Source organism: Xylocopa sonorina, chromosome 3, assembly GCF_050948175.1.
Source record: "Xylocopa sonorina isolate GNS202 chromosome 3, iyXylSono1_principal, whole genome shotgun sequence".
Lineage (NCBI taxonomy): Eukaryota > Metazoa > Arthropoda > Insecta > Hymenoptera > Apidae > Xylocopa > Xylocopa sonorina.
This window is the reverse complement of record NC_135195.1, coordinates 6,425,747-6,448,635: the sequence shown is the minus strand read 5'-3', so window position 1 is coordinate 6,448,635 and position 22,889 is coordinate 6,425,747. Positions and strand designations below refer to the sequence as shown.

The window sequence follows — 22,889 nt, the reverse complement described above, 5'->3', positions numbered from 1 at the left end:
ATAGCATTATCTCGAATGTTCTTTTACATGTGTACTTTAATTATTGTTCCGTGCTACGGAATTAGATCCCTTTATCCTTTGAATTCTATCACGGTGATATTCTCACGAAATACTATAATAATTTCATTTTTAGTCCAAAGAGTAATCCAGGGGGGGGGGGAATGTTTGTTTCATTTATGAATAAAATTTGTACACAAACGTTTCACATACTTAACATTCAGCTAAACCCAACGTATAGAAACAAAAATGTCTATCCAATACAGGATACATGTAACCACTGTGTTCTTCTGCTTGATCGCATCGATCAGATTTTGAAAACGTACAGCTTTGTTATCGTATTGTATCTTCTGCGTAAATAAGAGAAAACAAATTTGTTACGCCCGAAACAGACGTCTTTAAAATGCATTATACCCTGAAATTCTAACGTGGATAAGATTCCACACACATTTCACATCCTTAGACGCTATTTAGAAAGAAATTCGTATATTTATGATTTACCACGGACACGCGAATCTTATTAATTTATTATCAGATGTACAACGAGGTATTATTCTGTGAGAATCTTTTGAAAATTTCATCTAAAACTGCCTAATTTTACATTCATTGCAAAGAAGGTCCAAAGACCATCCAAAAGTGGAATTTCATCCAAGTTAGCATTTTGGAACTCTGAAAATATATTAAGTAAGTATTCCAGGATTAAAAACGCGTGTCGGCTCCTGGAGAAAAAGGTTGAAAAGGGAAAAGGGAGACCGTGGAATCCGAAAATCACAGATAGACCAATAATTTACAATGTAATTTGTGTAGTCCGGACAAACGGAGCGCAAATAAATTTATGGAAAATTGAAAAGCGCACTTTTCGCGTCCCTTCATCCTTCTCACCTAAAGATATCAATCGTGCGGGAAACCGCAACATCCACTAACATCTATACTCTTTACAACCGACTTATTCTAACGAGCTAATTAGGGATATGCACCAAAAGCGATAAGATAAATGTTTCCTTTGCATTCAAATCTTTTGACGCTTGCACTACGTGCATTCTTACTTTTCTTTTTTTATAAATTGTTTGTAAATTCCAATTTTTATTTAAGAAAAACATTATCAATTTGAGATACAATTGCAGTCGCACGTTTTGTACCATTTTACAAAATGGTAAGTTTCTGTATAATTCTGTTTCTGTTTAAACGTTTTTCAATCGATTAGAAATACTTTAAAAAATGAATAATTAATCGTCTGAAACAGTTTTTCCGTGTATTAAAAACGATTAAATCTTTGATAACTCTGGGAGAAATTAGCACACGAAAGTTTTGGAACTGCAATCCCCACGTGCTGTAGTGGGGACTTGGCGACCAGCTTGAGGGAGCTGCGTCTCATATAAAAAGAGTGTAACACTCTGTCAATGTCAGTACCGTGAGAGTTTAAGCTAACAGTTAATCGTAGCCGGTTCGATATCCATTGTTTCTTCAAGTCAAAGTAATATTTTTTATCATCCCACTTGAATTTATAAGTTCAACAAATCACGCTGCTTTGCTCTTAATCATTCCTCGTTAGTTACTCGAATCTTGCAATTTATATTCTAAGTCATATTTTTTTAACTTTTACCACTTCGTACATCTATTCAGAGAGTCTGTAATAAAATGTGTAAATAGTATCCATTTACCTTGGACGATACTTTGTGTCATTTTATTACTTGTTGTAAAAAAATGTTTGTATTGTTGAGACTGTTGTTACCTTTGAAACATTTAAATTCTTTTCGTATGTCGCCAGTCGTACCTCTGAACAACTCCAACGTGAAGAAATAAGAGAAATAAGAACTTACTCAAGGTAAGAGGACCAGAAAACAATTTATCAAATGGTTGTCCAAGTATATGTGTTGCACATATTTGAAATACAAAGAATAGAAAATTTCTATACAAAAAGTAGATTATTTATGGTAAATTTTGTAGAATCTCATCATCATAATTAAAAAATTAACGTGCCACTGTATAATAATGCTAATCGTATATATAACATTAGATAACCAGTATCAAAACCTCATTGATTTTTTCCTAAGAAGAAGATATGTACACAACGAAGGACACTTCCTGAAACACGTTTGAAAACCCCACTGATTTCATCCAAATTGATGCCAGCTTTACTGTTACGAGCTATTTATATAAATATCGTTAATTATACCATGGAAATATTTCGTAATGTTTGCGTAACACCAAGAACAGTAATCGTAGTCATTCTATCCGAGATCACTAGATTAATTTACATTTCCTAGCCATAGATACATCGCATTCCATATTACAGTGTAAACATATTTAGAGTTTAGTAAAAAAAAAAAAAAAAAACAGAAAAACAATATTGGAGCCTCTTCCTTTTCACGGATCATTGAGTTAACGCAAGGTGAAATGGAAGCATTATGCAACGGTATTTCATCGAAATGAATCATTTTCGCTAACTATCGATTTCATTCAGGGGTAAGACACCCGCTCGTGACACAGCTCAGGTTCTCAGCTCAATCCCGGATATTTACGCAACAATTGGATGAATCAATGGTACATTCCCGGCTGTCTTGCAATTGAAAACGCGTCTGGTATTTGGGTACAAGTGGTTCGCCATGCACGAAGCTTCACGATCGCTTTTGCGAACAGTTCTTGGAAACGTGAACCATACTTAGACCGGTGGACGTGATAAATGTAGGCATTGAGTAACGTTCAACTTTCACGGAAATTGTTCATTGTTCAGTCTTATCGGAATACGTAATAACTAAATTTTACTTAACTCTTTTAGTGCGTAAACATATTTGTGGCCATTCTGAATACCTAACATCTTAACGAATACTTGTAGATCTCTATAAAAGATAAGAATTCTTCGATACGTATGACATCGTTCCTTTCAAGCGAGAAACTGGCATTACTGTGCCGAAGAAATTTTTTCTTTTTATGTAGAACGCACGGCTACTAGCCAATTAAGGGAAAACAAATTTTTTCATCGCGTTCCTACGATCAATGCGTAATGCTTCAGAGAATGTGTTGAAAGAACACATGAATGAAATCGTGTAAACCTTCAACGTACTACTACGAATGAGTCCATAGCTATTATTAGTGAATCTATTAGCACACGATTCACCGCAATGATGAATAACAATATACCATACATTATGCCTCTATCAGCTGTTCTTCTACTAGAAATGAAATGAATCATTTGATTTTTAATAAGAAGATTTAATCACCGCCATTCATAAAATTAGTCGACACTTTAAAATCGTTTGAACTTTAAACTTACAAGATAAGAATATATTTTCAATGTTCTTCTACTGTCAACTAGTTATACATTAATAATAAAAATTCTTTACGATTAAAATTGAAGACGATCAAAGTTTATATTTTCAATAGCTGCTAATGTCAAATTTCTGTCACAGGCGAAACGACCTCCTCGAACCCACTGAAATGTCTACGGAAGAACCATTGACCGTGGAATCGGTGTTCCTTTACGCGAAGGAAAATGCAAAGGCGCATCACACCATCAATTATGAATTGGTACACCTCGAGCCACCAACAGCCGTTCTCAGAAGAGGGCAATCTTTCATCGTCGCGTTGAGATTCAATCGAGATTATGTGGACGAAACGGATATAGTCCGCTTGTTGTTCAGTTTTGGCCCGAATCCGAATGTTCTCAAAGGAACCAGAGGCGTGAACACTGTCACAAACAGGGACAGCTATCTAACCGATTTGGAGGCTTGGGGTGTACGCATGGTGGGTGTTCGCGGGGCGGATTTATCCGTGGAAGTGAGAAGTCCCATAGACAGCCCGGTTGGAGTATGGCAATTGAACGTAGAAACTACCATCGTGGGAAGCAAGCAGGCACCAAAAACTTATAACTACGAGAGTGACATTTATCTGCTGTACAATCCGTGGATGAAAGGTATTCGGGAATTTTCTATTCGTGTGAAAAGTTTCATCGAAATCGTTATGTAACAAATTCTCGTTCCACTTTCAGAGGATTTAGTATTCATGGAGGATGAACACCTTCTGGACGAGTATGTTTTGAACGACGTAGGGAAGATTTGGGTTGGACCATGGGGAAGTTCGCGTGGCAGGGAATGGGTGTTCGGGCAGTTCGATGCTTGCGTGCTTCCAGCTTGCCAATTACTGCTTGAAAGATCCGGCATTCTGGCTAACGCTAGAGGAGATCCAGTCAAAATGTGCCGAGCTATTTCGAGAATCGTGAGTTCCCTACTGTAAACGCTAATAAAGGCATACGTTTGCGGATAATCCTGCGAGTAACCCTTTCGTAAAAATATTTTCAGCTTTCAAAGGCTTACCCAGTACTCGACGACGTTACGTTTGTCCACAGGTGAATTCCAACGACGACAAAGGTGTTGTGACCGGCCGGTGGGACGGCGATTACAAGGATGGTACCGCGCCAGCCGCGTGGACCGGAAGCGTGCCCATTCTCGAACAATTCTTAGAGACTGGCGAGCCGGTGAATTACGGACAATGTTGGGTGTTCGCCGGCGTTGTCACCACTGTTTGTCGTGCTCTTGGTATACCATCCAGAGTAGTCTCGAACTTGGTCTCAGCCCACGACGCGAACGCCTCGTTGTCCATCGATCGTTACTACGACATAAATAACGAGGAGCTCGATTACGACCCAAACAACGTCACATTCGACGCGGATACCATCTGGAATTACCACGTTTGGAACGACGTCTGGATGGCCAGGCCGGATCTGCCCAAGGGTTACGGTGGTTGGCAGGCGATCGACGCCACGCCGCAGGAACCCTCGGAAGGCATGTATCAATGCGGTCCAGCTTCGGTGGAGGCGATCAGGCAAGGTGCTGTTGGGTTTAATTACGACGTGACGTTCATGCTGGCTTCTGTGAACGCGGATCTGATGAGGTGGATGGAGGACCCTAAAAGCGAAATGGGATACAGAAAGATCGACTGTAATAAATATCAGTGAGTATTATTGATCTTCGATAATGCATTTATTTTTGTATACAATCCTAGCAATTAATGCCAAAAGGAAATTCAAAATTTCACTTATGAATGATCGTCGATGACGAGAGACGTTAATTACAAAATAAACACCGTTTTATTACCTCTGATTTCCTTCGTAAACCATCGACTCGTTAACATTCACGGTTAAAGTGGTAATCTTAACCTTGAGGCCACACAAGAGACGAATGCCATTGTCAGTTTACGTCATCGTAATATAAATGGCTCTATAGAATGCAAAAATTTTTATGCTACTGCAATTTAAAATTACGTAATCATATTATTGATACTACTGTACTTTTCATTTCTTTACTACCTATTGATGGCACAGGATTGATTAACCAAATCGTTTCATTTGAACGATCGACACTCTAATTATATTAAGTAATAAGAGGAGGAATTGAAAAATCAAACACCTTTTTCGATAGCATCGGTCGTATGATCCTAACGAAGGCACCTTGGATCTACGATCCCAATGGCGACAGAGACAGAGAGGACATAACAGCTCTATACAAAGCGAAAGAAGGTAAATACGAATCAATTAAACGCACATGAATATTTCAACGCTTAGGAAAATTATCGTACACGTATATGAGTTTCCATTAAAAGAAAGACTTGCTTTATTCAACTGGAACGCGCTCCACAAAGATCTACGAACCACCTCTGTCGAATTTCTCCTTGAGACTAACCGCTGTGAACGATGACCGGGAAATTATGCTTCGTTCCAAACATTCCTAAGTTTCATTCTTATTTGTTTATTCGCTTGTTGCGTGTTTAGGAACGGAAGCTGAACGACTGACGTTATACAGAGCTGTGCGTAGCACGGAACTCGCCAAGAGGTTTTACTCGATGCCCTCGCCCGCTGCGGAGGACGTAGAATTCGATCTCGTCGATATCGAACGAGTGAATATCGGCCAACCGTTCGCAGTGATAGTAAACATGAAAAACAAATCGAAAGAACCACGCACCATTCAAGCGATTTTGTCCGCTGGTAGCGTCTATTATAAGGGGATCAAGGCTCATCTGGTGAAAAGGGCATCCGGTAATTTCGTTCTGCAACCACAAGCAAGTAAGTTCATTGATTTTCATTCAAAATTAGAGACGTTTTATCTATCTTAGAATCGATATAAATAATACTTAAACTATATAATAAATATTAAATAATGTTTATGAGTAATAATGTAAGTTATTGTACAAACAGAAGTGTCTTACGTACTACAGTATGTCCTACTTGAACGTTCGACAGAATTTATGAGTGACATTCAAGTTGATGCAGATCCCTCTGCATCTGTTATAAATTCGATTGCATTATTTATAACATCGTTTCGGCAGAACCACGTATCCTGTTGCAATTCAGGATTACAAATTTACCTAGCGTTCGAATTTATTGATTTACATGTTCCTCAAATAATTTATTCGAATCACGTCCAATTTATTCCCAGGCGAACAGTTAAGGCTCAGGGTCACAGTGGATGATTATTTGGACAAGCTGGTGGAGTATTGCAATATGAAATTGTACTGCATCGCCACAGTTGTGGAGACGAATCAAACGTGGGCGGACGAGGATGATTTTCAAGTATTGAAGCCGAATATCGTGGTCAAGGTGAGAGGCTCGATCGATGAGAACGAGACAAATCTAAAATATAATCAATTGGTCCAACATTTAACATCTTCGGAATAACGAAATATTTCAGATCGAAGGAGAGCCCACGGTCGGGAATCCATCAACCATTTCTCTCAGCTTTAAGAATCCTCTTAAGAGGACACTGACAGAGTGCAGGTTCAATTACGCTGGGCCAGGATTGACAAGGAACAAGACACTGGCGTTCAGAGACGTCGAACCGGAAGAAGACGTCTACGTAGAACACCAATTGGTCCCGCAGAAAGCTGGACCGCAAACGATCATTGCCACATTTACCTCGAAAGAGCTGGTAGACGTAACTGGATCCACTGTCGTTGAAGTTTTCGACATGGATTAAAGTCTGCCAACGAAACGAAGTGCCTTCTGCAACGTTCGTCGTGGATCGATCGAATATTGCAAACCGCAAATACATGTACAATTAAATCATTGCTATTACCGTTACGGAAGAATTCTATTTCAGGTCGACGACTATGAATATATCTGATCAGTGGATACGTTGTTGGAATTCGAAAGATATGTAAACCTTGAAAACACGTATAAGGAAAGGACTACAATATGTATATTAGACATTTATTGCCTTCCTGACTCTGTTTCCACTTCTCTTTCCATCTCTCTGCTTATCTCTCTCATTGTAATTACAGAACTTTAGAGTACTGCTGATTAAATAAAGAAATTCCTTAATTTTCATTGAATCGAAAGAGTAAGATAATTTATACCTACCGCTTTAGAAGTAAGAGAGAGAAAGATATATAAAATAGCTATAAGAAAGAGTGAGACAGATAATAAGGACCCTACTGTAGAACCCCTGGCGCCATCTCTGTAAAAAGTGCTCAAACTGGTCGCTCAGCGGTACCGACAGTGAAGTGAACTACTGAAAACAACTAGCGCCATCTCTGCGGAGGGTACTGAAACTAATTACCGACCTAGTTTCAGCTGCCTTCCAAAAGATGGCGCTAGTGCTACAGTAGTTCACTTCGCTGTCGGTACCGCTGTGCGACCAGTTTGAGCACTTTTTACAGAGATGGCGCCAGGGGTTCTACAGTAGGGTCCTCATATCTGTCTCACTCTTTCTTATAGCTTTCTTATATATCTTTCTCTCTCTTACCTCTAAAGTGTAAAATATAAATTATCTTACTCTTTCGGTTCAATGAAAAATAAGGAATTTCTCTATTTAATCAGCAGTATTCTACGTAAAACCCTCAGATTTCATCGACCTGCATAAGTATTTTATATAAATATTATTCTCTTATGTCAATGTTTAATTATTTCAATTTTATTACTTAATATTAATTAAAATTTAATTCCTTTGGTTATTACAAATTCTGTTTTTTGTTATATTTTTCGCACGAATAATATTCTAAATATATAAAACGTTTCAGTTTTCTGCGGCAATCAGTTAATTAGTGCAAAAACGAACTATAGAAGCAAGCTAACGATACAACACGCAAAAACATGATCGACGAGACAAACGAGAAATATCAACGAATAACAAAACGGTCAAGGACGCCATAAATCACGAGACAACATCGCACGTGATAGTGAACTGCAAACACCAAAAAACGATAGAGCACATAATCCCATAAATCAAAGGTAACAAATTTTCTCTGGAGAACAATGAAAATCGTTTCTTCGTTCTCACTGCCTCCACTTCCCAATTCCCATGAAATCTAACACACGTGTTACTGTTCGACCATTTCTGTATCTCCCCGATGCTTTCAAATCTTATATGATCAGTTTCATTTATCAAAAACTCCACCACAGACTTCGCGTCTCTCAAAACGACGCTGCTGGACGATCGTTTAGGAAATGCCAATTCTGCAATCCCAAGATCGCCCTCGTCCGATGAAACGCATTTTAAAGACGTGTCAACAGACTTAAAAACGTCTTCTTCGGATTCGCTATCAAAATCGAAAGAGGTTTCACTCAACGCTGACGCGACTTCCGCCTGCTTAAGGACCCTGCACATCTTGATGACATCACTTCTGTCGCTTTTCTTCCTTTGCAAAACTATTTTAACGACACTGTTGCTTCTCGACACGTGCGTTAACTCTTCTTTGCAAGCCTCAGAAACCTGGCTAATCTTCGACCCACGTTTCGATCGTTTTCTTAATCTCTTCGCATCGTTGTCCAACTTCCGCTTGTAGATATCGATAGCTCTGTATATGTTTCTAGCTCTAATGACGGCTACTTGAAGGGCTGCTACCATTTCGCTGGAAACTACTCTGATGGGCGACTGTCCTTCATCTTTCGTTACGATTTCACCAAGATTCCTTTCTGAAGATCCTACAGATGAATCCAAAGAATCAGATGACAATGATGAATTCGATTCGATTGAACGCAATTGATCCGCTGAGTCAGTACTCTTGTAATTCATTAAAGATTCATCGCACTCTTGGCGCATATTATTCGACAGTTGTTCAAGCACAAGGTAACACTCTTTTGACAAATTTTTGTCATTATTAATTTCGCATTCTGTAGACACCGAGTTAGTAGACTTTGTTGTTTCAGCTGGTTTTAGATGAAAGTTATTTGCATTTCTTAATTTATCGTTCTTCGAAGGATCAGATTCTGCAGAACCACAACTAATAGAATGAGACTCTGTCATTGAATACCCATTTTTTCGTTCTATTTTCGTTTGCCTCTGAATAACTTGCATTTCGGTTTCTGTTAAAGCATTATTTTCAGAAATAGTCTGTAAACATTTGGATGCCTTACAATGGACGTCAGTTTGAGACGAAGCATTGATGCTATCTTTAACTGTACTCGTTGCAGTGTCTTTCGTTTTTGGCAGAGACTGCGGCGAACTTTGATTGCTATCATTTTTGTCGATAGCGAAATCATTTTCAGACCTTCTCATCTCGTCTTGCAACCCTTTTTCTTCGCGACGTTCACTTCTTACAGCCGTTTCCCAATTTTTGCTATGTTCAACGCTCGAAGGCACGTCCGCGAAGCTGATGGACTTCTTCTTCAAATATCTCCGGGTCCTTTGCTTGTCTTTCAAGTACTTTTCAGCTTTATTCACCAAATCGACATCAATGCCTTGTTCGTAAAGAAATTCCTTTAGCATACTCAATGAGACTGCATGAGAATTCACAACACTCTTTCCTTTTTTTATAACTGATGGATCATTACAAATTTTCGACTTCTCGCCACATTCTTCTTGTTGATTTTCGTTACGATCGAGCATACACGGTCGAGAGATATCGTTCTCTTCAGATTTGTCACTTTTTGGTTCTTGGTAAAAGGTAGTCGATGTAGAAATAGAGTTGAAAGTAGCTGGAAAGGATTTCAAGGCTTCGAAATTATCTGTACGTTTTAATCCAGTATTTTCCGCGGTTTCTTTCACATCTGTAGCTAAAAATGGAATAAAATCTTTCGATGTAACTGGAATCAGAGGTTTCTCTTCAAGTTTATCCATCATTTGGTGATCCATCATTTTTTCATTAATGCTCGATTGATTCCTCGTACATTGATTCGAGTCCACATCCCTTGTAGGCTCTTCTTCGCTAATTTTCATTTTTTCTTTAACTAAACTCGGTTCGTATAATTGATTTTCACTTTTCTCTTCGTCGTCCATTTGTGGTGGAATTATATTAGTTTGTTTCAGCGCACGAAGGACATCTAAATTTTGGGGGAATGTGCGATCCGAGCATGCGTCTTCGTTACAGTCTTTGGACGGAAGTCGTGTTGATCTTGGTTTTGATTTGGTTTTAGGACTAACTTTTAAGCTTGTGTTACTTCTTTTACCCGCCATCTTTGAGCTATCGACGTTCAGAATTTCGGAAGAGGGTCTTTTCCGAGATTCATTTGCTCTTCGTCCATGTGTTTCTTCCCTAAATAAGGTAATATTATCTGTTCTTAATTACTTCTCTTAATAGTACGATTCATAGGATATTTAATAAAGGAAATATGAACAAAATAAACAGTCGATTTTCAACTTTAGATGTCAAGAAATATTTTGAAACATTTACGAGATATAGTAGTGCATCTTCGTCAATCGTTTCCCATTATCATCTGAAGCTTTCTCGACGTTCATGAGACTCTTCTTCGTAAGGATATGATCCATCGAATTTCCTCTTTTATGAGTCATTGCAGATGTTCTACGGAAGTTATCACAGTGGATATAAAATTAAGCTAAATTTATCATATCGGATATAAAGAAATTTCAACTACTTTGCTGTATCTAGATTTCCTTTTTCCCTGGCATGCATCGGCACACGAGTTTTTTGGCTTAACACGGTAGTGCTGTTCGATAAAGGAGTTCTTACTGCACCCCCTGGCCGCCAAACTGGTTGCTGATTACAAGAAGTTCGATGCTTTTGACGATAAACAGACTGCTTGTACTGATTGGCATTCGTATTCAGCAGTATTTTCGATGGTTTTACTCGTTCTGGATGACGGTTACTATCGATCACTTTTTTATCGATGATACTTGCTTGAGTATCGTCGAGATGCTTTTCTTTCCTCGAACCTTTTGAGGAATGTAAGGGTTTTGCCAAAATCTTGGACTTAGATTGCCTCAAAGCATTAACAGTATTCGAAACAAAAGACATCTGAGTTTCAATGGCACTCTCTTTTTTCGTAAGACTTGGTCTCACGTATTTTGGTCGAATGCGTCCAGCTTTCTGTCTGGAACGTGTATTGGTGTTAAAACACGCGTCTATTTTTAGACAACAATCTTTAAACACACGAAATACGATAATAAAAGATCAAATGAAGAAAAATCGTGTGTCCACATTTACTTAGGATCATTAATAGACGAACTGTTGCCCATACGACGCTGCATCGCCTTATATCTTCGTGGACTTCGAACATTTTCTTTTTCTTCATTCTCAACCAAACACGAAATGTCTTTTATTAAACAGGATATTTTGTTCGTCCAGTAATTTGTAATCAAAATTATTTCGTTCAGGACACTTCCCTAAATTCATTGCAAACGATCATTAACATGTGACAAAGAAAAACGCAAAAAGTATAATTGCATTTCGAACTTCACTTTTTTAACGACGTGACGCCCTTGTAGCAATTCTAATTGCATTTCATCGATGCATTTTTCTTTAATATAGATAATAGAAATTAGTTTGTTGATGATGCGAAACATTTCTCATTAAAATTAAATGTACGAACCGTTTTCCTCTAAAGTAATTCTGTTATTATTAACAATCCTGACCAAATTGACAATATATTTTGACAAGAGTTTCGCCATTTCCGATTCAGCTTCGCAGCTATGACTCGAACTGTGAAAGTAACTCTTGCACCTATGATGTAATGTTTAAAAATTTTTTAAACTCTGTTATTAACAGTAAACTAAAATTTTAATATTAAAGTAATTTTATCTGCTAAACCTGGCTATGGTTTTCTTCAGCAATTGTAACGTCATCATCGAATTGGCAGAGTTTATCAAAACCGTTCCCTGCAATTTCATTTGAAGCCGTTCCATTCGTTGCCAGTCGCAAGTTAATCGTTCGTGTATTCTAGTCAACATTTCACATATATTGATATCCTTATAATTAAGGCTAATGGATCTTGAATCTTGCGCAGCTTCATGTTTAGCATCTACAATATTGATCTTTGTAGTTCTCTTACAACAACCTAGGGAATCTTCTTTTTCTTCCATTTTAGAGCCGACTCTCGACGACTGGAAACATTTTAATGAATCGTTTTTGTCATTATCAACTATATTTGTGGCCACATTATTTCTTTGTTTCTCAACGACTATCTGTCTTCCAAAATTAGATTTCCTTTCTCCCGAATCAGCAGCTTTTCCCATCGACAACGAATCACTCTTTGAGTCTTTCAAAATGCTAGACTCTTCAGACTGCAGTGTTATTTTTGAAATTTTACTTTCACTCGAATGAGTAAAAGACTCATTCAATATATCACTATGAATCCCACTGGGATTACGTGAATCAGAGTTTGAATTATCTTCTCTACATCTTTTTTCGTAATTTTCTTCTTTTAATGAGGATAAACCGTTTTCTTCTTTGTTCGCAGAAGCAACACCGTCGACAAACTTATCGAAATTGGAAAGACGTTTGTATATAAAAGGTTCAACTATATTCTTTTCGTTATTCTTTCGAAGACTTTCGTCGATTTTATCTTCATCTTTCTTTGAGCATATTCTCTGAAAGTCATCAAGTTTCGCTGCATCTTCCTTGCTGCATTTCTTCTGAAAATCTTCATCAAATTTACTTTTATCTTCTGTTGCATAATTTTTGTGAAAATATTCAATTTTACTATTTTCCTGTATGCATTCCGTAGTTTTACTGTCGCTCGTATAAATTTCATCTTTAACTTCGTTCGACTTCAGCTGTGAAAGCAAAAAATCGTTCTTTTCGGGGACGATTTTGCACTCCTCGCCATCTTCTTTCGGAAAAGCTCTCATCGAGCTGGTCCCTCGATTCAGAGTATCGTATGTTTTATTACAATCGTTCTCGCTAGTTTTCCTCTTCTTACTTGAATAAATCTCTACCAATTCGAAAGGACAACTGAAGAGAGCATCTCCAATGTCTCTATCCTCCTCATTCTGCATCCTTCTTGGAAAAATTTGACTTTCTTCCGTCTTGCGAGAAGAATTCCCACATTTCTCGCGCTTCAACAAATTAAGAGTATTAGAAAAGTAGTTATTTTCAATATCTTCGGAGTCCTTCAAGCTCGTTCTCGAACGCATCTTCGACAGGATGCTACTCGAGGATATCACTTTCCTTTGCAAACAAGAGACACTTCTCGACGCCACTTGAAAATGTATTTCGCGTTCGTCGTCCTGAAATTTTTGTCCAAGGCAATTGTGCCAATTCGTCCAAGTCCTGGTGCAACTTTTGGGCGAGATTCTGATATTACTTTGATGCTCCTCGCCATTTAAGCAGGCTTGCCTCCTCATCAGCTCCTTTATCCTGCAAATTTCTTGAAACCTATGTATTTCGCAACACGAGGGTTCACCTTGCGTGAGATCACCATCATTTGACACTGTGAACGGACGTGTGATCCAGATGGAATCCATTGGAACGATACTCTGTCACAACTTCGCGATAGAAACGATGGAATGAAGAAAAATTAGAAGACATTCCGCACTATGGAGAACATAATTTAGAGGTGTTAGGGTTAATCGAAATTTTGAGACGTCAGTATCACATGTGCTTTCAGATGTTCTTTGAAATCGGATAAACTCAGAGTGTAGAACATCCGCGAAACGAACTGATTTTCATTTTCGTTCACGGTTCCGTAAATAGATTTGCATTGATATAACATTAATGAAAGTACACTAAGATAAAAAGAATGCTAAAATATAACGTCGAAATAGAATAATACAATAATTTGTCGTACAGATTGCACTAATTTTCATCATCAAACACTATCGTCTGATAAAACATGGTCCCCTAATTAGCTAGTATCCGTGCAGTGTGTTAAAAGAGAAACTAAAGCTGTATAGTTTTTCTTTTAATTGCCGGAAATAGGTGTGCATACTACCGCAAACAACGGATGTCGGATGAAAAATTATCGCGTTATCATTATATCACACAAGGCGATATTAAAAACTATAGAACAAGTTATAAAAGAAGATAACTCTCAAGGATGCTCTCCTTTTTTCTCTTCGTTTTAGAATTAAACATTGTTCAATAGCTTTTTATTATCTAGTGTTTCATTTATGAATCTAGTATTTTTCTTTATCTTCGCATTAAGAAATACTTGTCGATTTCATCGAACGACAGAGAAACTAGTCACAATCGAACCCCTCGATCTTGTTTTTCGCGCACACATCACTTTTAGACAAAATATTTCTCGCACAGGTTACAAACGAACAAGGAATAAACTATCGTTCGAAACTGGCGGAACTTTCCGGAACTGGCGAGAATCTTCCAAGGATTTCCAAGTTGCTCCAGGTCGCATTGTGCTCCGACATTCTTGCCACTATATCCTGAAACCTCGAGGGATCAGAATCGTGAAGTGAAACGTGTCAATGGGTTGTCCGTATTCGTTGGAGACGTAGAACAGCGAATAGGGACTAAGAAGAGTGCTCTGCAGAAAACTGAGAAAGTTAGGTAAAAAAAAAATGCAAATTTAAATATTTTACAAATATATACAGATAAGCAAAACCGTGACTGGTATTTCAGTAACCGTAACAATTGGTTGAAATCAATTTGGAGCTCGACAAAGAGGAAACGTGATCGTTCAGGACCTATTTTTGATAAGAAAGGGGGCAAAGTTGTGTTTAACTTCCAACACTACGTGAAACCAGAGAGGATCATCGAGGAGTACACTAAAGTTAACATTTACAACAAGTGAGCTACGATTTCGCATCCAAACACTTGTATAAATAAATAAACTATTGGGACCATTTTAATTCGTAATTCATAGATATACGAGGCAAGAGATGCAGTCTGTACAATGTTAATACGGACGAAAAAGAAATCGAGCTTGTGCGATAAATGCAACGTTGCACAAATTGCATAGTAAGAAATTGTAATTTGATTTTTTATATCTCGTAGGTCACGTCTGGTCAAAATTAACAAGGACGAATCGTCAAAATCTACATCGAGTGTACACGAGAAACGAATCCCCTCAGAAGTGGATCTTCGACGTTGCAAATCTAAACTTGAGAAGACAGGAGCAAATACTGATGCTACGAAGGAAAGAATATCCGGATGGAGGTTAAAGAAAGTTAGATACGTTATATTGGACTTAACACATTCAGTTCATCCAGTTTCCTCTTCTATACCCGATCAAGAACTGAAACTTTTCTTCCGTTTCGAATATATCTTCCTGTTTGCGATCTATATATAATTAACGTACAAAAATGTTAACAGTCCATAGAAACTGCGCCAAAGAGAACAAGAAGAACCTTAAAAAGGATTTCGGCAACGCACAATTTCATATACGAGTTCAATCCATTTGGAAATCCTGCACTCCCTTGCAATAATGCAACGACGGCGAAAGGAGGACGAAATTTGCCAAATATTGGTCAAGGAGGTGTTAATATAAATGCATAATATTTTTAATTAACAATCTATACCTTTTTCGTTCAATTTTTAGATTCATCTTTAAGATCTACCAATGGCAAACAAAATTCTAACCATGCTCAGATGCAAAGCGCAGCTGCGCTACCAAAATTGCAACCACGTAATGATACTGCAACAGGTAGTTTGGAGAGATACGAGAATGTGTCAAGTTGTGGAAGAAACGGTAATTTTCCTAATATAAAGAACCAAGAAACAACTGATCAGCGATTGACCAAGGATCGTGGTAAGAGGCTGAAAATTTGTTCATACACTTGCTTCTAATTCTTGCAAAGTTCGCAATTTAATTCGAATCGATCGAAACTTCATTCTACAGACATTCAAATAGGATCATCTTAAGAAATTGTTGATTTTTCAGGGAAACGAAATCTTGTCAGTGATATTGATCGCGAAGTCGAAAAAGTGAAGTCAGATTGGCGTGTCATGCGCGAAGGCGGTGGATGGACGCAAAATAAAAATTTCGCGAACACCCGAACGAGGAAATTGTACGATACACTTGAAAAAATGACGCAGGAAATAGATAAAATTCAGAAGTCCTACTTAGATCCCAAATCAAATCAGTACTTGGACCGAGGTGCGATGAAAGCATTAGATCCTCCTCCGTTATCTCTTGAAGAAAAAACCGAAAGGATTCAAAACATGCTGTTCCCCAAAGAAACTAAGCAAGTAGTCGACGATACGTTAAAGAATGCACCGAATGACACTTTAAAAAGTAGTTTGTTAAATGGAATTTCATCGAAAGATAGAAAATTTGAGAAAAAGTATCTTCTTTCTAATATACAATCGAAGAATGTCAAAAATGGTACAAAACTGATTAGAAATATGTCATCGAATTTCAATAAACCAGACACAAATCCAAACAGACGAATGACTCTGAAAAAGATCAATTCCAACATTGAACAGTACTTGGATGAATATGTTAACGAAGCGGAGAGATATTTTGTTAATAAAGAAGACTCCAAGACTAAAGAGTTAGATGTACTCTCAGACGATGTAGAAGACATGATGAGAAAATTGAATATAAATTCCTTCGACATTTACGATATTGGAGATGAATGTGAAGAAAATCCTTCGTTGTTAAGTGTGGAAAGAAAAAAAAATATAAAAAAGCAAAATTCTACACAAACAATGATCGAGCAAGGAAGTACGAAAGTAAAAGAAGCCGCAGCAATAAATTTATCCTCAAATCCAGATCATTTAGCACAATGGGATACATTAAATTCTAATACTTCGATTCAAACAAATGCTAATGTCGCACATGGAGAGAATGCGTTTATAGAAATAGGTTTGCAAGCATTAAATAATAATTTTTCTCGAAACGCATTTTCACGTGTACTTCAATCAGAATATTTAAAAAAAGATACATCACTGAAACCTATGTAGCGGAATAAAAACATATAAGTGATGACCCTGAACTTTTGTTCACGTAACAGAGTTACTTTATAATATGACTATTTTATACTGATAATGCTACTACAAAATTACAACATGTTATAATAATAACAACGATGATATACGAAAATTTATTACTATATTAGGTATCACTTTAAAATGGAAATAATTGAATATTTCAAAAATAACTGAAGATGTAAAAAAATATTCTTATATAAGCTATTTCATGTATAAAAGCCATCGTGACATATAAACAGTTTTTCGATTAATAGATTAACAAAGATTTCGAAATCTAGTTGATCTCCTTTTACCTACACAAGACCATTAGGCGAGACAAATACATTGGTCATATAAAGTAATCTTTATAGAGGCTTATAAAGTTACGACACTGCTTGTAAACAACTTTTACAAGAAATTCTTTTTATACCTAAAAGTATTTATAAAATATTTTACTGTTTCCAGTGGAAAATAGCACCCTGTAGATAAAAAGGCAGTAAATAAGATTAATATTAGTAAAAAATTTTAAACGATATATAAAACATATTTTTTCCATTCATTGTTACACGTTGCTTAATTAAATATTATCTTTCTATATTATGCGGGTGCTTCAAACATATCTAAATCGTAATATGTGAAAGTTAAATTTCTTTGTTTTTATATACAGTCTTATGTTTTACAGAATATACAATAGTCTTCTATACGAAAAGAAATGAGTTTTTACTTACGTTTACGTTAAAATGTATCACAAAGTATTTTTCGTTAATTATCGCTAAAACATACAAATTAAAAACGATCATCGGTTAAACTACTATACTTTACAATTCGGTAAGGAAGTTGTTCAAGCAATTCCACCACGTGCACAAACCTATGGCACTAATCTGTATAATGAGTGACCTGTGTTACATCACGCAAACTGCAAACTGAAGGACAAGGAATATATGAAATATACATAGCATTAATCTTGCAAGTGTACATCCCAAGTACTTTTGATATGTCTTTTAACTAACTGATAATTGATGTACAAATGTGCCGTAATGAAATGGTGAATGTGTATTACAAATGTTTAAAATTCTTCTTAAAAATTTTGTCCACCAATCGCGATCAAAAAATCTACGTGTACGGAGCAAATTTTCATTGACCGTGTCCCTTTTTCGATTCTCATTATCAACTTTTGCAAGTTTACGTTTAATCAGAACATATCATAATACCGGTAGTGCAGAACTGTGGCTTTGGTATATAATGGCTCCTGTGAAATTAATTGCAGCTGCCAGTACGAAAACAGGCATCCAACGTCCGTGCGATGCGGTCACTAATTCTGCTGTTAATGGGCCACATAAAATTCCCGGTATAGTCGCCTGAAATATAGAATGTAAATTATTAACTTGTATAATAAATTTATTGCTAACAGCACTAAGAACGCACGATAGTATTGGAAACTGCGAATGTGATGCCTGCATGATTGGGCGCTATATCCGCGTGGTTACTAAGGTGACCGGCAGAATTACATGCACAGAGTCCCATAGATATTGACACAAAGCTACAAACAAAATTACGAACTATATAATAGAATCAGAAAAACAAATGTTTCTCATATACAGATTCAATTCTATTACTAACATCACTGCGGCAAGTAAATTATCCATGGCACAGAAAGCTAGTAAAAATGCACCAGGACCAACTAGACCTATGTTTGTCATTAACCTTCTCACAGATAGAACTGACCACCTTTTCTGTATGAGATTATCAGCGCTGTGTCCAGCAACTATAGTAAAATAAGTGGAATGTTTCTAAGTTATTCATTTCTTGTAATTTTTCCACTAGGCATCAGACAATACACACCTATGCCAACAAGAGAATTTACAATGTATGGAATTGCAGTGAAACTAATACTTTCTTTGTTAGCAGAAAGATTTCTAGCTAAATAAGTTGGCAACCATTGCATTATTATGTAGTTACTCCAATTCATAGCAAAATGTGCTATATACAATGCCCATAAAGGCCAATGTGAAACGAATTCAGTCCAACGCAAACTCCTGTTTTGCGTTACTTTAGGTACAAATAATGGAATTTCATCTTGAGAGTTAGTTTCATGATACAGTACTAACCACAAAAGTGTCCATATAATACCAATCGTTCCAAACAAATAAAATCCTGTTTGCCATGGCAAATTTGAACACAACTGTAAATATTTTATCAGTTTTACATCAAACATTTATCAACAAATAAATATTTCTTAATTCATAGCATCACGTTACACGAAATTCAAACTTACAACAGATGCAACTACTTGTCCTACAGAACCAGCTGCAACAAGATATCCGAATGCTCTAGATCGCTCCTCAACAGGAACACTGTGTGCAAACAGGTGAAATATAACCGGCAGACCTAAAAGCACCAGAGAGCTCAAATAGAGAGTTGCAATTTATAAAATTGTTTGCTTATTTAACGCTCCATTACCTAAACCTTCTCCGAGTCCCAAAACCACTCTACAAATGATAAGCAATGGGACTGATTGTGCTAAAATTGGAGTTATAACCGTGCTAATAGACCACAATAAAACAGCTAACATTAGCACTGTTTTACAACCGAAACGACTTGCTGTGTTTGCACCAATAATCTGATGTGACAAATATAAATTAAACAAATACGATAACAACGAGTAATCCTCTATGTTAAAATATGAGTATCCAGTATACCTGACTAGTAAAATAACCGAAAGCAAAGGCAGAATGTATCCAACCTTGCCAATACAAGTTCCATTTAAATTCGTCTGTCATGGGGACGATTGCTATGGGCATTATCACTCGATCCGCCGCGTTTATAAAATTCGCGGCGGAGCATAACGCTACGATACGCGATGTACGAGGAAGCATTCGAACTTTCGGCATGTTTGGTCAAACTTTCGAATCAGTTACATTGCACAACCAGTCTACAGGGGTTCCTAACCTGAATCGGCACGTACAACAAAAAATATGTTACAATTCTACATCACTTAAGGCCACATCAACATTAACGGGAAACATTCTGATAACCCGCTTAATTTCTATATAGTTAATCGATTCGATACAGTTAAAAAATGTATTAAAAACAAACGCAAAATGTTTTCATATTGTAACCCACGGAACTTACACGGTACTTGACGTGTCAAATGCCACAGTTACATACCAACCTGTACAAAGCCTTTCCATTTCATTTATAGATGGTGCTCGTATCTAAACAAACATTTCTTTTTCTTCTAACCATTTTACGTTTCGCGTATAAACGAAACGAGACGAAACGAAATTCTGCAATAAGACTGGTTTTTTCTAGCGATCCTGTTTCGATGATCGTAGCACAGTGCACGATCGGTATTTCAGAACATGAGACACAAAATTCACAAACGGGCAAAATCGATGCAATTTGCGAAATGCTATCTAATACGTATAACGTACATGGCAAGAGGATCCTACGTGTCTACCGACGAATATTGTAGCGTCACAGTATACTGTGTCTATACCACAACAGTATTATAATGTTAATTTATAACTATTTTTTTTTTAATATTCAATCATGTGAATTTTTTGTTTCTGTTCTTGGTTTTAATTAAATCAGCTTATTATTATTTATTATCCCTCAACGCTACAATAGTTATCACTTGATTCTGCAACTATTTGCTTCCTAGAGCATATTATTTGTACATATATGAATAACACAATAATTTTGGCAAATAATATATCATGTGCAACGCAGCTCTAAATAAAAAATTACTAAAACTCACTTTACGAGTAATGCACGATCGTATATATCTGGATTACAGCATAATGAATGTAATAAAACGGTGTTGCAAGGCAATCACATGAAAAATCATATAAAAAGAACAAAATTCTTCGATTTTGTCAGGCCAGCACATTTTTACGACTCTTTTGAAGGTCAAACTATCGATGTTCGCATCCCTAACATAATGAGAAAAGGTGAAAGGTGAATTTATTAGGAAACCGTAGAATTTTCGGCAGTAGGGAGGATCACTATAAAATTCGAGATGATTCTCAGTATCAGCATCAGTCTTCCGATCGAGACTAGCCATACATATTTACCTCAAAAATGAAAATCGTATGTATCTCACCGACTGGTACACAAGTTGAATACATTTATTTGAAACAGATGAATTTACTATACAAGTGTAATTATAAAGAAATTAGGGAAGCATAAAATATTCGATCTTTTTATTATCAATAGAATTTATGTTAATATCTATCTCATTTCAAATAATTCTCTTTTTTTTTGATATATTAAATGCGATGAAATTAAACAAATTTTGATTCGATTATAATTTTGCTTTTTTACCATCCATTGTATTGTTTGTCATTATAAATGTATGAATAGAAGGTTTAAAAATTACTCTCATACAACAATAAATATTGTTATTCATATTAATAATGAATAGTAGTAACATAATAACAACAGTCGTCCTATTAAGCTAATACATTTTTAATAAATTGGCAATACAGAATTTATTAAACTGTTAACTTGTAATGTAACCTGTAGTTAATAACGCAAATTTTTTATTTTGATCACCACTATTTAAATGCAATAAATTAATAAATTTATTTCATTTTTTCAGATAATTGCTTTTGCCGCTCTTATCGCTGTTGCTTTAGCAGCTCCTGCAGGAACGCAACAAGAAACAGTACTCGTCAAAGAAACTCCATCTGACAATATTGGGCTTGGTAATTACAATTACGGTTACCAACTGTCCGATGGACAAAGTAAACAGGAATCTGCAGAAGTGGTCAATGGAGGAACAGATGAACAATTCTTAAAAGTGCAAGGCAGCTACTCCTTTGCTGATCCAAGTACAAACGTTGTATACACCGTGAACTACGTTGCCGACGAAACTGGCTTCCACCCACAAGGAGAGCATCTTCCACAGGCTTAATTTTGTGAATAATTAGAGAGCTAATATGAGATCTTTGCCGATTACATGAACAATTTTTCCACTCAATAGATCAGAAAGCATAGTCATGTGAAATTGATTTCTTCTTGTAGGAATCAATATCGTTGTACATACTGTATATTTAATAATAGATACAATAGTGAACAGTCCTCTTTTGTAAACTAGTTAAATTTATGCTAAATAAATTAAACAATTGTTAGAGAAAGTTATTATTTTTCTATGTATCAATCATCCCCTTGAGTATACTCAATATAAATTTATATCATACGTTGAGCGTTCTAAGAGTTCTTGCGGCACACCTCTTTCAATAACATTACCATCTCTCCATGGAGGATATCCTTTGCCATTGATCAATTATTAATTATGGTGTTCGATACTTATTATGTCCATCGCTTAAAAGATAACTGATTAAAAATTTGTAACAGGATGAAACAGAACAATTAGAACAAATATACAAAGGTATAATTAGTTATATTAAGATTTTATAATAAACGAGTTTATAAATCATATTTTCAAAATTCAAACAAAGTCTATGGACGACTATGAACAATGAAACACATAATAAAATGAAAAGCAAAAAGAAAATTTAAAGATATTCAATGATTGAGGAAAGTTAGTAACAAACAAACGTATAATAGAAGAGTAATTGAGAATACTACAGTCGATAAACAAGCGTATGAACGTACCTTGAAAGCAGGAACGTTTCTCGGAAAGTTTTATGACAGCACATCTTGCCACCAGTAGAGGACGACACGAACTGACTGCCGGTGCGACTCTCCGCATGCCACGGAGCCACACGAGCGAGCTCGAAGACGTACGAGTGAAGCCGAAGGCGCTCGAAGACGTACGAGTGAAGCCGAAGGCGCTCGAACGTAGTTTTCCAACTACGCTGCTACGCAATTCGTGGCCTTGGTAGCTATGT

At 36.6% G+C, this 22,889-nt stretch overlaps 4 protein-coding genes and 1 pseudogene across 5 annotated transcripts; 3 read left to right on the top strand and 2 right to left on the bottom strand.

The window, feature by feature from the left end:
• The first annotated feature begins 1,425 nt into the window (after nt 1-1,425).
• On the top strand, nt 1,426-7,153 carry LOC143433514 (hemocyte protein-glutamine gamma-glutamyltransferase). Its single transcript, XM_076910862.1, has 9 exons — nt 1,426-1,471; nt 1,766-1,822; nt 3,408-3,910; nt 3,986-4,212; nt 4,343-4,947; nt 5,415-5,512; nt 5,765-6,055; nt 6,429-6,589; nt 6,681-7,153. The coding sequence occupies exons 3-9, from the start codon at nt 3,436-3,438 to the stop codon at nt 6,963-6,965; spliced, it is 2,142 nt and encodes a 713-aa protein (XP_076766977.1). The 5' UTR covers nt 1,426-1,471; nt 1,766-1,822; nt 3,408-3,435; the 3' UTR covers nt 6,966-7,153.
• A 946-nt stretch (nt 7,154-8,099) lies between these two features.
• Nucleotides 8,100-13,711, bottom strand: LOC143433471 (uncharacterized). The gene is made up of 8 exons (XM_076910808.1): nt 13,700-13,711; nt 11,974-13,640; nt 11,756-11,886; nt 11,625-11,683; nt 11,371-11,549; nt 10,802-11,257; nt 10,600-10,728; nt 8,100-10,461 (listed from the first exon to the last, which is right to left on the bottom strand). Exons 1-8 carry the CDS (start codon nt 13,709-13,711, stop codon nt 8,142-8,144), a joined length of 4,953 nt encoding a protein of 1,650 aa, XP_076766923.1. The 3' UTR covers nt 8,100-8,141.
• Nucleotides 13,712-15,157: 1,446 nt separating this feature from the next.
• On the top strand, nt 15,158-17,025 carry LOC143422064 (uncharacterized). The gene is made up of 4 exons (XM_076892423.1): nt 15,158-15,276; nt 15,433-15,595; nt 15,659-15,868; nt 16,001-17,025. The coding sequence occupies exons 1-4, from the start codon at nt 15,271-15,273 to the stop codon at nt 17,023-17,025; spliced, it is 1,404 nt and encodes a 467-aa protein (XP_076748538.1). The 5' UTR covers nt 15,158-15,270.
• A 541-nt stretch (nt 17,026-17,566) lies between these two features.
• Nucleotides 17,567-20,282, bottom strand: LOC143422237 (uncharacterized). 2 transcript variants are annotated; one of them, XM_076892731.1, is made up of 8 exons: nt 20,166-20,282; nt 19,731-19,980; nt 19,492-19,651; nt 19,307-19,419; nt 18,874-19,213; nt 18,652-18,796; nt 18,457-18,571; nt 17,567-18,389 (listed from the first exon to the last, which is right to left on the bottom strand). In XM_076892731.1, the coding sequence occupies exons 2-8, from the start codon at nt 19,920-19,922 to the stop codon at nt 18,234-18,236; spliced, it is 1,221 nt and encodes a 406-aa protein (XP_076748846.1). In that variant the 5' UTR covers nt 19,923-19,980; nt 20,166-20,282; the 3' UTR covers nt 17,567-18,233. The 2 variants fall into 2 exon arrangements, with proteins under 2 accessions (XP_076748846.1, XP_076748845.1); XM_076892730.1 differs by lacking the exon at nt 20,166-20,282 and having other exon boundaries at nt 19,731-20,157.
• Nucleotides 20,283-21,449: 1,167 nt separating this feature from the next.
• LOC143433470 (endocuticle structural glycoprotein ABD-5 pseudogene) lies at nt 21,450-21,969 on the top strand (annotated as a pseudogene).
• The last annotated feature ends 920 nt before the right edge of the window (nt 21,970-22,889 follow it).